The 16,733-nt window shown below is 43.2% G+C and overlaps 1 protein-coding gene across 1 annotated transcript; it reads right to left on the reverse strand.

The window, feature by feature from the left end:
- Positions 1–598: 598 nt before the first annotated feature.
- rspo3 (R-spondin 3) lies at positions 599–13,860 on the reverse strand. The gene is made up of 6 exons (XM_047597696.1): positions 12,945–13,860; positions 8,598–8,792; positions 8,038–8,181; positions 7,796–7,942; positions 7,471–7,659; positions 599–1,658 (listed from the first exon to the last, which is right to left on the reverse strand). The coding sequence occupies exons 1-6, from the start codon at positions 13,042–13,044 to the stop codon at positions 1,468–1,470; spliced, it is 966 nt and encodes a 321-aa protein (XP_047453652.1). The 5' UTR covers positions 13,045–13,860; the 3' UTR covers positions 599–1,467.
- Positions 13,861–16,733: the final 2,873 nt, after the last annotated feature.

Consider the following 16,733-nt stretch of genomic DNA (forward strand, 5'->3'; position numbering starts at 1 on the left):
TATATAACAGTCTGCAATAAATCTCCCTTTGTGACTGTTACATGTCCAGTTTATGGTGCAGCATTGTGATAAAGTAACTAAGATCGTTGTTGAGTATGTAGTTTGTGGTTTTGCAAGTCTGTTGAATTAAAACACAGTAGTGTTTCTGTGATTGAAATGCTGGGAGTGTTGTCAAAATAATAGGAACGTGTCGGTACAACGCAATACAGTTTAATAAGGCTGCAACAAAAATGAAAACAGTTGAATCAACAGCTCAGTTATTTTTAAACTACTGCTGGATGCCATACCAATACCAAGACTATTATAATTAATTTGTTTTCCTAGTGAACTGCCTCTACAACATGGAGTGCATTCACAGTGTGCAGAGGATCAAACAACAAAATGAAATTAGCCATGAAAAAACATAATACAACAGGATTACTACTATCGAAAGCATCCAAGTAATTTCTTTTCAGTCGCTAAAATAACTTTATTTTCTGCACGTACTTGGATGGACTTCCCACTGTCGTAACCAGATTCGACTTGTGACGACGGCAACCTTATAATCATCTGAAGTGTGGAAATGGATTGCATAAGAAAGAGGTCAGAGACTAAATGATAACAGACACAGGTACAAACCCATTATAGTTTTATTTGACATACAGGTGTTTTTTTTGTTTGTTTCTACTTGATGAGCTTTATTGAGAGCACAGAATCTGTTTACACGATAGAACAGCCAGTCCTAGATTAGATTTATCAGTTATCTGGATAAAATTAGCTTTTGTCTGCGACATACGGATTGTGTTTTCATGTTTTTTTTGTTTTTTTGTTTTTTTTTTCTGTACTACTTTAACTCACAGCATGCAGGCCACCCTACATCTGTCAACTGTAGTTATTATTATGAAGATGTCACAAAACAAACTCTGCTTTTATTTTATTTTTTTCTTTACAAATTCTGCACCAAATAAAGAGGTCTAAAGAACAGAAACAACAATAATAGACAATTGTTCTACATAATGCTGCAAAATCTACATTCAAAAAACCAAAATGCGCAATGTTGTACCAGAGCCCCATTAAATAACCATATCAACAAGCACATAACGTCTCTCAGTCCGTCCGTCTGACAGTCCTCCACACAGTCACAGACAAATCTCACTGTTCTTCAGTCTCAGCAATGTCTCCTCTTCTTATCAGAAGGGACACGTTCTCAGCGGTTGAAGTGAAGGAGCTGAGATTACAATGTAGGAAAAAAAAAAAAAAAAAAAAAGACTTTTTAAAGTCAATAGTGGCCCAAGCCTTGTGGCTGAATGTGCCCCATCCCGCTTGTGCATAAACAGTATATTCAAATCATACAGGTAGCAGCAACACCCCTGCAGAGAGGGGTTGTGGGGGGCGAACAGTGGGTGAGGGTGGGGTAGTTGTGGAGCAGGAAGGATGGGAATATAACAGGAGGAAGGTGGGAAGGCGTTAGACTTTTAGTCCCGAGCACTACTGTACAAAGCTGTCTTCGGGGGAGACGGGCTGCGTGTCGTGGCCTCTGCGGTGCCTGTGCTCCGTTTTGTTTCTGTTATCAGAGTCTTCACGTTCGCCCGCCTCTCTCTCTCTCTCTCGCTCCCTTTCCCGCTTCCTCTCCCGTCGTCCTCCCTGTTTATCCTTGTATTTGCGGTTGCGAGGAGGTCCTGAAAAAAAAAAAGGATTAGTAAAGTGAGATGTTGAATTTTACCCAACTTTAAGGAGATAAATGGCATAACTTCTTTTTATACAAATAAAAGTAGACATAACATATATGGGATTATGATTAGAATAAATCTTAAAATGAAAAGAATCAATTTCATATGAAAAATTACCAGTTGTACTGTATTATGTGCCTTAAAAGATGAAATAAAAGATGAGAGCGTTTCATGTTGAGATCATTTCTGAAAGACCAGTATACAGATACTTCAATTTGCTCAGTTCAGCCCTCATTGTTGTTGCTCATTTATGGTTATTAGAAAATCAATGGAGTAATTCAGTTACATAAACTAGCCATTTTTATCCAAACCTACCAGCAGTACAGGTTGTAATTTTACTTTAGAGAGCAATACTCAGTCTTCGCCACAAGATGTCAATGTTTAACCACAGACGGCCGCTACTCAGTCGGCCTATCAGCTGTTCCAGCGCCTCTCCCTGTGATGAGCAGACCTTTGTCCAAAATAGAAAGCCTTTAAATAAACCCTCAATTTATCTGTTCTTGCAACACCATCTCATAAACAAAACCAAGAGTTTTGGAATGCTGAAGGTTTATCTCTGCCCGGGCCACAGTTATTAATGATAATAACAAGATCCACCCTCAGGGAGGTTGGAGACAGGACCTGCAAGCGAGAGCAGAGGAGGCCCTTTCCTGTTGTTGTACTGCTGCTGCTCATGTGTGAGTGGAACGGAGCAGCACGGCCTGCTTGGCTGCTGGCTGGCCGGTTGGGGATTGTGAAACTGCTGAAGTAGGCACAGACACAGGGAGAGATAAACCGCGCGAGAGAAAGAGATCTCTGTCTCTCTCCTGTCCGCTTCATGTTCGCCCCCTCGTTCATTAATCAAGGCAGCAGGTCTCTCGTTTGGACCGTGTTTGACCCACGCACTTTGGGTTAGCGATAGAAAGCCTGTGCTGCCTGCTGCGTTAAGTCCTCTTCCAGAAATAACGAAAGGAGCACAAGATATGGACAATGCCGACACAGCGGAGATCATAAAGTTTAATTGCAAAAAAAAGCGAAAAGTCAGTGATAAAAAAGTAGTCAAGAAATATTGTTGGTTTTATGGGTGGATGGATGGATGGGGAAATGTGGCGCACTGACTCATTCGGGGTATGCCCCCCGTCCTCTATAAACACAGGAAGTCCCCTTCGCTCTCATTGTTTTCTCTGTCCTGACACCATAACTATTTACAATTTCAGTGGATTAGTCATACTGTAGCCCCAGCGCTTTTGTCGAGCCAGAGGAGAAACTTAATCCATGTCAGTGTTGAGATGATTAGGGGAATGTTTATCAAACCAACCTGCACTTGGTTAGTTGGAACAGTTTCTGTTGGGCTTTTTGTAAACTGTGTGTTGACATGTGTATATTGGTCCCCAAATGAGACACCTTTGGAGGTTTTGGAACAGACATTTAGCGCATTCCCAGGAGTCAAGTTTTCATGAATAATATCATTAGGGCTTTTTTTTTTCAGAGACGTACAGTGGCTGGATTTGGGAACAATGCAGGAAAAGCTTCTAGTGATGTTATGAAATGGAACTTAAACTCACAGTGACTACTCCCTTTTAGCTTAGCATCAAGACTAGTAGCAGGTTGAAACAGCTAGCCAAGTAACAATACATGCAACAACATTTACCAATCACTCAGTAGATGGATGCAGTGATTTACTTGGAAAAACACAGAGTATTAATTAGTTTAAGAAGCACTGGCAGGCTGATATTTAAACCCCATGAAGTCAGGCTAGCTGACTCCAGCTGTTTCCAGTTTTTATGCTAAACTTAGCTCTCCTGACCCTTACTCAATACTCCGTCTGATTCAGAGCAAGACCCCATCAAACTGTTCCTTTAATGTTATTTTCAGTTGAACAAACTGCCGCAGCTGTGAAGCCGCGGAAACATCCACCACCACTTTCTGCGACTCGCGAGCGCAGAGATATGAGGGATAGCAGTTGTAAATCTGAACTCACTTTTTAACCCGTCTCGCTTTTTTATGTGACGTGCATCTGTTCTTTGCGGCTGCAGACTACACACTCCGTGCTACGCTCCGTACTTTGCCGTTCGTGCTAAGAGTGGAAATGCTGTAAAATATTTACTATGACCAACACACGGCAATTTTTGCCGTGACTTTGTGTCAAGTTATGGCAAATATGGATCCAATAAAGGCATCGTCTGCTATGAATCCTCTCAAATTCTTATTGGCGGGATCAGTATTCTTAGGAAAAATGATTTGTCCCTACAGGTTTTCAGTAATTTTCCAATTAATGAGCAGAAACCTGTGTGACTGGTTGCTGTAAAATGTGTGTGTGTTATTCCCATGATGTCCCTGCCTCTACTGTGTAAACACAGCCACTAGTGTTGACTTGCTGAATTGTCCGTAGCTGCTGTGTGACTCCTAGAAATCTGTTACGGCACAAACACAAAGGACGGGACGCTGTGTGCCGCCGCAGCGAGTGTGTGAGATTGTGAAAGAGAGCAGCAGGGGAGGAGTAACAATCCGGGGAATGTATTAAATGAACTGCGGAACAAGGTGGGAGTAAAGCAGATTGACAGAACTCAAATGAGAGCATGGGGGCACCGAGGGTAAGGGGAGAGGTCTGTGAGCGTGCGTGGTTGCAGGGACACTGTGTGTTTTATGGTGGCACATCCTCTGTGGCAGGCGTTCTGTCGTCCGGGGAGCTTTTGGCGGGAGCCAGGCCGGGATTAAAGGCTATGGGCTGTCCCACAAGTGGAATGCCTGCTGCCTGCCGCATGGCTGCCAGGATGTCATGGGGTGGGGGTGGATGAGGAGTGGGGGGGTTCTGGGTGTGTGTAACAATCCTCCTCTCACTGACTGGTTGGTGCTAGCTTGCTTAACCGTATGTCTCTCTGTGGATGTAATGCGTGTGTGCGAGTCTGTGTGTGGGAGTTAGAGGGGGCACGCAGTCTATCCGGGCTACAGCGATAGAGAGGTGAACAGCAGGTCGATCGAAGGACAAATTATCCGGCATTAACTTGAGAGAGCAGGCGGCAAATGAGGATGTGCGTGTAAACATTCACAATCTAGCCGTGGATAACGGAAGCACGGAGCAGACTCTAAGCCTTAGGGTGCCTCCGTGGCCTCGACAGTTTTACAACTTTTCTGACGTATCTCTAATTTAAAACACTTTCAAGGGGTTGATTGGAACCAACTGGAAAATGTGTTGTCGAAATGACTCTGCATAGCTGGAGACTGCAGGAGCTGGAGGCTTAAATTAACAACAGTTGGTATTTTTGGAAATATGCGCCTTTGATTTCTTGATGATGAGTTGACAAGAGAATCCCTATCACCATCTTTTGCATGTGCCTGAAGCTGGTGGGGATTGGCCACCAGAAGCAATAAATGTCTCATAACTCCCCGGGGCTACAACTTGAAATTTCACTGTCTCAGAGAAATGATCTGTGAAGCCGATGATGGGGCAGATTTCTGTTTAATTTTCCAGATTCTTTTCTCGGTAATGAATCATCTTGTGACTCAAGATTCAGATTCAACTGTCAATCCTGAAAGGGGAATTGACCTTCGTGTAACTCTTTAAGAAAACGACTACGGATTAGCTAGGACAGGGATATTCTTTGAATCAGAAGTTACTGTTAGATATGGAAGAGTGGCCTTATTCACATTTGGCCCCGAAAGTAAAATACAAAATAGATTTTTAGTAAAAGAAATGCTCTTAAAATGTTTTGCTAACACGTCAGTCGATTCTAGAAGTTGCACTTTTAACAAACAGAGACAAGGTTATATTGATTGTGGAAGACAAGAGAGGAGAAGACTGGAACGGAGGCAGAAATGCACGGAAATGGCAGAAACTCACAAAAGATCACAGCAAATTGTCACTGGGTTTAAATAAGACAGACGGAAACAAATTTAAGAGCTGGAAAAAAAGGAGCATGCTGTCTTTCTTGAGGGAAACGGGATTAAACGAGCAAGCGACTTAGTGGACTTATGTGGACGAGTGAAATAACGCATTAGGGAGAGACTGCACAGAAGGGGAGGAGAAGGCAAACGGAGAAAGTGCAAAAGAGGAGGAGAGGAAGAGGACGAGTAGAAGGATGTATCAGTGTCGGAGAGCTGTTGGAGGATTACCGGGGGCTCTCTGAGGTCGGACCATTGACCCTCTTGCGTGTGCAGAACGTAAACATCGAGGAGAGGATGCGCCGAGGCAGATAATTAGCTCCCATTCACGGTATACTCTTGGAACATGGGGCAACTGGGTAATCACATGTAGGGGTAAAGTCGATACGCAGGGTCTGCGCTGTGCGTCCTTCTTTCTTTCTTTCTTTCTTTCTTTCTTTCTTTCTTTCTTTCTTTCTTTCTTTCTTTCCTCTCACTTCTCGTCTCCGTCTACCCCTTTCACCAGGGAGTGGTTAGATCAACAGAGCTGTCGACTCTACGCTAAAATCTCGGCCCCGACCCGACCGACTGGGAGCGACGGCAGGGAGCTTATATGGGGGTCTATGTTTTCTTTAGCGTGGTAGGGTTTTGTGTGTGCGTGCGTGTGTGTGCAGGGGATCAGGATGGGAGAATGGATCAGTAGATAGATACAGATAGAAAGTGTGTGTGTGTGTGTGAGAGAGAGAGAGACAGATAGGCAGGGTGACACAGGGCACATTTCGCAGTCCGCCTTACAAATCACGTCGGCCCAGTTGACTCCCCTACCACCGTGAGCGCACGCTGTGTAGTTATTTTAGTGAGACAGTGATGGTGCATGTGTGCAAGTGTGAATTTGTGCACGAGTCTGACTTGAAATGGAGAGGGTGTATCTGTATCTGTATCTGTAATAGTGCATGTGGTGGTTTGCATATATGCGTGTGTGTGTGTGTGTGTATGAGAGAGAGAGAGAGTGAGAGAGAGTTGTTGTGTGTGTATGAGTGTGTGTATTGGCAGCTGTGGGGATAAAACAATACTGATCCCCTGGTCGCCGCGTGCCTCCCAGGGGGAGGATGTTGATGTTAAGCTGGCTGTTTCTGCTCCAGTGTCAACCGCTTTTTTGCTGCATCACACACACACACACACACTGAAACACACACACATGCGCACCCATACACACGCAGTGTTTGTTCTGTAAGTGTGAGGCCCCAGGGTGCTGGATCTCTGCCTCCTACCCTGTCTGTGATCTGTCATTTAACACTACAGAGCTCAGGCGAAAAAACAACCAGCCGTGGCCTCCAACCACATCAGCAACCACACGCACGCAGTACACACATAACACAGGGCGATCGTAAATGCGCCACAGCATCAGGTTTTCGAGACGAGCCCGTCTGAAAGCAGTTTGCACTCTATTCATTAGAAATGATCACGCTATTCCCTGTTTACTAGCAGCATAGAAAGCGGTTTTACTGTTTAAAATCCAAAGAGGTCTCGTGGGAAAACACACAACATACCCATTGCAACATCACACATGTGTGTTCGCCTCACTGTCCTCACTCTAGCCACAATGACAGTCCTCTGAGTAAACAGCCATAGTCCTGAGCGGAAGAACGGCTAGCTTTGGTTGTACAAACTGAGGCAGCATGGTCTGGAATTCATAGAGCGCTGAAATCGTGCCATGTGTCGAAAATACAGCGTTGCCGTTGACTGGATCAGCAGCAATTACTACTGACAGTGTAGTGTGTAGCACGTACCCTCCTTGACCATTCAGTTATTTTTTACGTTTTAGTCTGATATGATGGATGAGAGGGATCTTTAGTCAGGATGTGACACATGCTCGGGTCACAGAGCTACTCTGCCATGGCGTAGCTTTAGTTGTCTTTACCTTCTTTACACTTCCGCCTCTTGACCACACAATCTTTGACTTCGGAGATCTCCGGGCAGGGTGTGCCGAAGGGCGACGGGTACTGCAGGATCTGCCTCGTGCGGGTTACCTGGCCCCGCTTGAAGCCGCATGTTCTACCAGACTTAGAGCACTCGCTCCACTCGCTCCACTCGCCCACCTCACAGTGCACTGACAGGGGAAATGTGAAAAAGGAAGAAAATTGAGTTAGTCTCTTTAAATTTAAGCTCATTTGCCACTTATGGTCATATTTCACCTTATCAATCATGTTGTTTATGGCACACTCGCACACATACACTGGACGTACCTCGTGGCGTGCACTCCATAAGATTGTCATTAGGCTCGTACTCCTCCGGACAGAGATGGAGACACCTCCCTCCATGCTGGAGTAGGCCCAACCGGCACTGCGTACACGTCTCGCTGTTCACACACGACTCACAATCTACAGGGCACACTGCCGACACAAAGGCAAAATAATGCGTCTGAGTTTGCTTTGTGCAGCAGACAAACAGAGGGCCATGCTTTTATTCTCGGTTAATGTAAACTCACTGGGAACACACTCCCTCTGCGTGTCGCTGCCGACCAGGCCTTCTGGGCAGCTCTCCTGGCACTTGCCCAGGTGAAGGTAGAATCCCGCTCGGCAGCGCGTGCAGAAGTTCTTGTTGAAGCAGGAGTCGCACTCCGACCTGCACTCTGACAGAGAAACACAGACCCACCGCCAGCGTTTATTTAAAACGTACATGTTATTGAGTGTGTCCTGCCCGTTAAATATACAGGGTGTCAGTGTGCGTGTGTGTTCATGTGTGCATGTCTAGCCACCGCAGGCAGATTGATGTTTTACGGGGTGGCTTGTGATGAAGTATTTTAGGTAAAGCACCACTTGATTTAATTTAATGTCACCAAACGGAAAAGTACTTATTATCTGAGTACATGCATACACAATGCCATATTTACCTTGAGGGTTTTGAACCGGGGTGAAGAGCCAACAAGATTTTGTGTGCGTATGCTTTTTTATATAGCACACATTTACGTCAGGCTCGAGAACCTTCCCTTGATGTATTTGAACACCCACTCGTGTGGTTTTCATGAATATTCAGCTTGCTACTCACTTGTGCAGGTGTTTCTTTCTGGCGAGCGTGTGCCATAAAAGCCAGGAGGACAGGAAGTCATGCACACCCCGATCTGCTTCATCCCAATCCTCTCCAAATGCATGAAGAAGCGCGGCTTGCAGGACAGACAGCCATTGTAGTCAGAGCAGGTCAGACAGCCACCCTGCTGACACCCTGAGCTCACACCAGAGATCTCTGTTGACAGGAGCAGAGGGATGCGTTTCAAAAAGAAAATATCGAGATTACGTTACAACCGTTGCATTGATAGTGCAGCGTTACATGTCCAGATACTTTGGTGAGATTCTGATATTTGATCGGGCACATGAGCTCAGTGTTGGATACTTTGGACAAAACCCCTGTCTTCTCTTCCAATCCTTTGCAGCTTTTCTATCACTTATTTCTTTGTGTTGCGCTTCAGTTTGCTGCCGGAAAAATACAAAATGGCAGAAAACTTAACTTACGTCATTCATGCCATGTCCCACAAATGTAATTCAATTATCTCGTAATTAAATGTATGCGAATATAAATTTTAAGTTGCAAGGGTTTAGACTAACTGTTGTACATTTCTGCTGTTTTGTGCACACTATATCTCCAGTCTATTGGACCAACCAAAGGTGTATGTATTTGTTTACTATAGGTATGGTTTATATGCCAAGGTTCAGTAAACCAACAAGCTTAAACTAAAGGAAATTATTTCACTGAGTTTAAGCAAAGAGCACGAGAATGAACTCACGTGTGCATCTTCTCGGTTTTCAGCTGCGGAAAGCAGAGGGCTGGGCTTATATCTTGGTTTAGCCAGACTCCAATTTTATCAGCCATTTGGATTCCATTTCGGATTAAGATTTTTCCTGTTATGCACACAATTGGATAAGCCTCCAACCAACCAGAGCCATCGTGTTGTAAACACCTCCACAATGTTAGGATGGCGTGTATAACTATGTCTGTTACTCATCTCTTCATCAGCGCGTAAAGGCTATCCAAATGATTGGAATGGCCCGGGAGACCTTCGGTGGAGCATAATCAGGTCTCAACCCATCGACTCCAAACCAGCTTCCATGTCCATACATTTTTGCTGGCTACGGGGCTCAAGGTAAAGTTTTTCTACAGACTCGTACGTCTCACAGTCTTACTGTTGAAGCCTGCTGACTGATAGCCCAGTGCTGGCATTTTGTTCCATGTTTACAAGCCTGTTTATGTACATAAGTGCTGCAATGTTTAGTTTATGCTGATATATTCAAGGACAGCTTTTCCATCTGTGACTACCAGACTGTGTCCTGACGGAAACTTGGGACATGGGTTTTAGTCATGTTGATTTGATGTTGACAGCTTTGTCATGGTAATTTGCAGTATCTCCCATCTTACAGCAAGTTTGTATAGAAGCATAATGAAAGAGTTTTCTTAGAAAAGCTTGCATAGTTTGTACACTTTGGTACCTGATTGGTCATTTTCCTGTTAGATAGTTTACAGAGGGGGCTTCTAGCTTTGATTTATAATTCTATACATATCGATATAAGTAATATCACTATCACGGATAGCACTGTCTTAAAAGAAATTGGTTTACCACCGTTTTACAAATGCCAAAGTTAAATCCAGAAGATGATGCAGTGTAGTTGTGACAGTGTAGTATTTAAAGGCCACATAATCCATACACCTGTGAGAGAGTCAGCGCCTCTCGGCTGCATGCTCCCCTCCCAGAGGTGTCATTTTAATGTAGCAGTAGCCACATATGGCAGGTACATTCAAAGCAATCCCTGGGAGCACACAAGGAATTGTTTTTTCTCTTCGGCCTTGGCATTTCGTGCCACTGGCTTGTGTTTTTCAGGTCACGGTTTAGCTGCCAGTTTGCCATAGATCATGGATACTTTGTTTGAAATATCTTGACTATCTTTACAACTGCTGTCCATTTGCCCACATGTGTTCCTGCCAAGCTGCCCTGATTCACAGAAGCCTTAAGACACAGGAATTTGGCCTTGCCCTTGCACTTGCACCAACGAAACCTCAGTTGGACAGCGGTATCTTGCGTAACACACCAACAAAGTTAAATGTGAACAATAAACATATTCACACACACAAAACAAAGGAATAGCTCGCAGACAAACTGAACAAAGCCGAATGGGAAGAAAATGGATCTGATTTCCCTGCCTCTACAATGCACATTATTCTATTTTAGTCTGAAATCAATGGATGAATTTATCTATTTTAATCCTTTGTGGGACTGACATGTTTCATATGATTTATTATACATATGTAGTTCTCACTTTTAGCATCCAGGCCTTGATTTTCGTATTCATCATCACAGACCGGAAGCTCATTGCTTAATTTCTCTCTCTGCACGGTGATTTTGACCTTTTAACTGAATGGTCATTGACTCCCCACTCAGTCTTACCCCCTTCTTTCCCTCTAAAGTCTGTACTCATTTACCCCCTCACCAGTTAACCCCTCCATCCTCCCTGATATCTCAGGAAGTGTTGGATATCTGTGTCCTTGGAGGAAGTTTGGATTTCTAGAAGAACCCGTCAATTAACGGTTACCGAGTCAGTCTGGAGGGCAGAAGGTTACTCTGCGCAGAAATGAAATGATGTATCTGTGCTACAGTCCATTCTACAGAACTGAATCCATATAAAAAAAAATATATAAAAAAAAACATATGTACGTGTGCAATCCTATGCAGAAGCAAGCGGCTACTGATATTTAAAAAAAATATATATATATTACACAGAAAACATTCACTCTTTTCACTCTAGGACCTGATATTTATTTTTTTATTTAAAGTGCAAGAGCTCTTTCAAACATTCTGCTTTCACTACTCTCTATATGCAGAGGCTCCTGTTTAGAGAGAAATAAACACTGACAGAGAGGATCAACACTAGGCATTTGTTTCTATTTGTAGTACAAACACATATATAAATGAGAATAATCAACCCATTACATGCGTTGGCTAAATATGACTATTAGAAACAGTCTCCTCTCTGCGCGTCTCATATAAGGAAAAGTTCCAGTCCCAGGTGGCAGGGATAAAAACATCACTCTGGAGGCCTATTATTGCAGATCACAGACAGTTTTCAGCCACGCTGGCAAAGAGATACATGGAATATTCCAGTTATCACTGCTCTTCTCTAACAGAGTTAGTCACGGAGCACATCTGGAGGCCCTCAGTGATAAAGTGTGTGTAGGATGAACAGAAAAATATACTTTATTGATACCTATTTCATAGTGTCATGGAAAAAGGCTGGTCGTGGCCCAAAAGATGACACATGGTGCTGGAGATATATGGGACATGAAATAACATCAGGCTCCGTATGGAACTTCTCTGGAGTTCAGTGGAGCACATACTGACAGTTCTGCATTGGTTACAAGACCAAGATGGGACATGATTTATCCGAGTTTAATTTCTGACAGGCGTACATCAGAATCCCGCTCTGTGTCCTGTGGGCCAACACCAGACGAGCATTTCCCCTCATAAATTACAAAAATGTTCCAATATAAGGCAATGAATTCAACGGCCACGGTACATCACCAAATATGGGAACCGAAGCGTGAATATTCATTTGAACGCTGATCAGCGCCGATAGCCGGGCTGCAGACTCGGTGCCTGAAGTCTGCTGCGCTGACCGCTAGAGAGCGACGGGAACCAGGAGACTGCATGGGCGCACTGAGAAGCGACTCCAGGCTTCAGGTGACACAACGATGAATGCATCCAATTACCGTTCAAATGAAACGTGTCAAAAGTATCCTATTAAAATGTTGGGTTTCTAAAGACGTAAGTGCGCAAAGCGCTGATATATGTATGGTTACACGGACATCTGGATTTGGCCAAAGAATAAAGAAATAAAGGATAGATGCCATTTCTTAAAGTCAACTGAGCAAATCAGACATCAAACTTAAGTATATGAACCTCATATACAGAAAATAATTTCATGTCGAAGTCATAAATCTGTCTAATGATGTTATTTTTCCTAAGTAGACTACAATTCAGTAATCCTACAACGCGACCTATGTGTAGTTTTAAATAATAAAATAGGACGTTAAAACACACCAAACTTCGCCGGATATTTGATTTAGTTATGGCAAACTTCAGGAGAATTCTTTGGTTACCCAGAAATCTAGAAATTTACTACACATCCCAGATAAAGAGCCTGACGCAATGCATTCACTCATTTAGAAATTTAGACTAAGTTTCGTTGGGAAAAGAAAAGAAAAAGCTTTATATGTTCGTGATTGTATGCGTATTTAAATAAGCCCGCTGAATTGTAGATGTAGTTCGGTTAAAATCATACAAAAGGGGAATTAAAGGATGATTAGTTAACACAAAAACTGAAGAGACGCGCCTCGTTTCACTTTACTCACGTTTATGTTGCCGGTGCCTGGAGCTGCTGTGCTGCTGACATCCAGTGTAATCCATGCAGTGCAAGATGATCAAAACAAAGGAGATCAGTTGTAATTGCATAGTAGCCCAGAGATGAGACTCGTAAAGCCAATGTCAATGTTCACCAAAACGCTTTTTGGATTTCCGTTTTTCCCAGACGGAGACAGAGTAGGAGTATAGTTAATTCCTAGACACAGCGGGACCCCCAGTTATGTGGTGATATGTGGTGATGGTAGTGTACGGTGGCCCAATGATGCCTGGGCCGCTTAGACTGTAACATCCTGGATAGGGTCCACATATGTGCCAAGAAAGCCAGACTGAGTCAGGGATCCGTTATCCTTGCCGTGATGAAGAACATTCCCTCCAAAAAGTAAAAACACACAAGAACACCAAAAAGCTCGACTGTCATCCGTTGCGCGCAAGAAGAAAACCGAATCAAACATTAGATTAGGTCAAACAGATGAGTAGAACTGCTAATCAAAGATTAAAGTGCTTCACAAGAAGTTTGAGATATTAAATCCGCTTGCAGCAACTCCAAATTGACCTTTTCCTCCCTCTCCCTGTCTCTCTCAGTGGAGATGCGCCGTGCGTCCCGGTGTGTGTGTGGATACTTAATAAGCCAGGCGCGCCGATGGTCACGGCTTCATCTCAGCATCAGCTGAAGCGCGAAAATAAAAGCCGCTCCGGGATCAGTCACCAAATCAATGTCTAGGGCAAATGTCTCACAGATCTGTGCAGGTCTGTGTTGTCAAACATCTCCTCCTGCTCGCTGGATCTGAGCCGCGACTGAACCAAAGTAATTCTCCGCGCTTTTCTGCTTTGCGTGCAGGACCCATTCACTCCCCTACCGCCGGCCCGCTGATGACTTCAGCCCTCTGCTGTCTCTCTCTTTCCCACTCTCTCTCCCCCTATGAGCTCCAAAGTTTATTTAGAGGGCATGCCCCCCGCGTCAGACATTGAGAGAGGGAGAGAGACAGAGAGGGAGGGAGAAGTTATTTCAGAGAGGGTTTACACATGTGTACTGTAGCTTCTCTATGATTCCTGGTCGGATTTGTTCTTGTTGTGACGCCTTAAGCGCTCATCCTTTAACTTGTGGTGAAATATAACAATGATGTGATGGACATGAAATTCCCGACGTTTTATATTTTTTTATATTCTTAAATAGACAGTAGCCTTACATTTATATGAGGCCATTTTCATTTAGTGTTTTCTTCAAAACAATAAAAAAAATATATAAGAGTCATTAGAGATTACTTTCATTTGGGTGGATTTCACCAACAAAGTTACTGAAGAGGAAACGACTCTGGTTTAATCACGTGTCATCTGAGGGATTTCACCAGAAATTGACAGTTTAAAGTGAAGGCGTGAACACACCCAATATGCTTTAAAGATTCAGGCGTTGGCCAAGATCTACCTTTATGTCTAACTTCTTCGTCCAGACAGTCCTGGAATATTTCCAGTGTGCTATGACCGATCTGCAAAATATGAAGGTGTGCTGGCATTATTTCATACGTGCTCCAGCCGCAGGAGGTGGCCTCATCGGTTCCTATATAATCACGCTAACATTTGTGAGTGGCAGGGATGGTTTGGTGTGGAGAGTGAATAATCCCCCCCACCCACAAAAAAGAAGAAGAAGAAAGAAACCAGCAGCATATCATCCTCTTACCTCTAGAGGGAGTTAGTTCCATGAAAGCTTGAAGCACATATTCAGAGCAGACAAGTGTGCGTTTCAGTAAGTTATGGTGGACCGTAGCACTTGACCTTTCTCTGATCAGTCCAGATGTGATGTTTTTTTTTACACTTATATGATGGAATACCATAGACGAGATGGATTGTCAATAAAATGTAAAAATAGAAAGAATAAAAATCACAGAGAGGAATGTCTGGAACGTTAAAATATTTCCCACCCTAAAAATATAAATACACTAATTTCTCCGTTTCTCAGCAGAAGAGTAATATGCCGATCTAAATAAAAGTCAGTGGTTAATTATGCTAAATGTGGAGCCTTTTTTTGCTCTGATCTACAGCCTCTGGAGCCCGGAGAACTGCATTGGAAAGACGGGCCGAAGCCTCATTTATCTAGCTAGTGTGTTGATGTTTAGGTGGAACAGTATGCCCGAGCCCATTGCTTTTTCTACTTGTGGCTTCTGGTCTTCCATCAGTCACTGTGCCGAGGAAAGCAATGCAAACACAGCGCGGGCCCCCTCTTTATGGGAACACTTCCCTGTTTGCCCTGTACAAACTCAGAACCAGGACAGTGAGACATAACAGAGATTGATGCATTGTTTTAAACCCTTTCACCTCCGCTGAGGCCAACTTCTGAATCCAAACTTTGCCAAGGATATTAGGTGATGTATTACTGTAAAGTTGCACATGTGACTCTATTGCACAAGTTTGAAATGGCTATTAATAGAGTTATACGAACAAAAGATGTACTGTAATGCCTCTTTTAAATTGAGCCAAAATATAAAATATCACATGTGAAGGTGTGTGTATCCTTAATGTGTAATGTGATGTCGGGAGAAAAACGTAATAAAAACAAAACAAACAAAAAAAATAACATTATTATAAAATATTAAGAAAAATGATGAAATCTCCTTTTCTCCCCAGTCCCAGCGGTTTGGTGTAAGGGATATAAAAGAAGAATGCTTGTCTTTGTGTCCCAGACTGAATCAGCCCCACCATCCCATGGGGGCAGGAGGCTCATGTGTGTGTTTGGGAGTGTGCTAGGTGAGTATGTGGCACTGGGGTGCGGAAGGTTAAGGTCACTTGGTCAGTCCCTGTGACCATCCAGTGAGAGAATCAGTCGACACCTGTAAATGAAGTCGTGCAGGTGCATAAACCCTCCCCACCAAGGATGGATGCACACTACAAGTTTTTTTTTTTTTTTTTGAATACCACTTATTTTAACCATAATCTAATCCAGGTCTTGTTCTCAAGGGGCATGAGAGCTGCAATCCTTACTGACGACACACAGTCTTGCACAAAATTAAGGCTTTGCAAACAAGTTTTGATTCCCTATCCACTATTTCTTGTGTTTTCTTTTGTAAGATGGAAATTAGCGTGAGCAGAATACAATGGTGCTGTGTGGAAAAGCAGCCTCGCTCCAAAGACAAAAGGAAAAGACGCTTAAAAGATGAAATTATTGTTTGATAATGTCGTCGATTCTGATCTTCCAATTTTATTTGCTTCCACTACAAGTTCCAGTACAAGAATTATAACTATCAAGCAAAGCGTGGATCCATTGTTGAAAAAAAAAAAACATTGTCTGATTTCTCATCTGGTCCCTTCTTAACTAGCAATAATAAATAGGGGTCAAAAAATAAGAGCAACAACAATGAAAAATTCTAGTAGTATGACAAAGCAGTTACAGCCTTCACATGTTCCTGAGTTGGGAAGTCAACCCGACATTGTTGAGTTCATGTACTTTTAAACTGTAAGTTTGAAACAAGATAGACGCTACAAACAAGAGGTTTACTGTAATTTTGTTTAAACTGCTCTTTGATGGCTGTTTCCCGTATTCATGGGACATCAAAAAAAAAAAAAAAGGAGAGGAATGGATCAGAAAAGCGCATAGCATGTGTATAATTTCAAACACATGCATATGCAATCATAAAAAAAAATGTCTGTATTTTCTCATAAGTGAAGTGTTAGCAGCTTCTGAGAGATGGACGTGCAGCTTGCAAGAGCTAAAACTGTAACAGCTGCCAAATTAGTTTTAAGGTTAAGTCTGCTTCTGTGTATATGGTGTTCTGTGATATAGTATTAGC

Source organism: Mugil cephalus, chromosome 11 (assembly GCF_022458985.1).
Source record: "Mugil cephalus isolate CIBA_MC_2020 chromosome 11, CIBA_Mcephalus_1.1, whole genome shotgun sequence".
Classification (NCBI taxonomy): domain Eukaryota; kingdom Metazoa; phylum Chordata; class Actinopteri; order Mugiliformes; family Mugilidae; genus Mugil; species Mugil cephalus.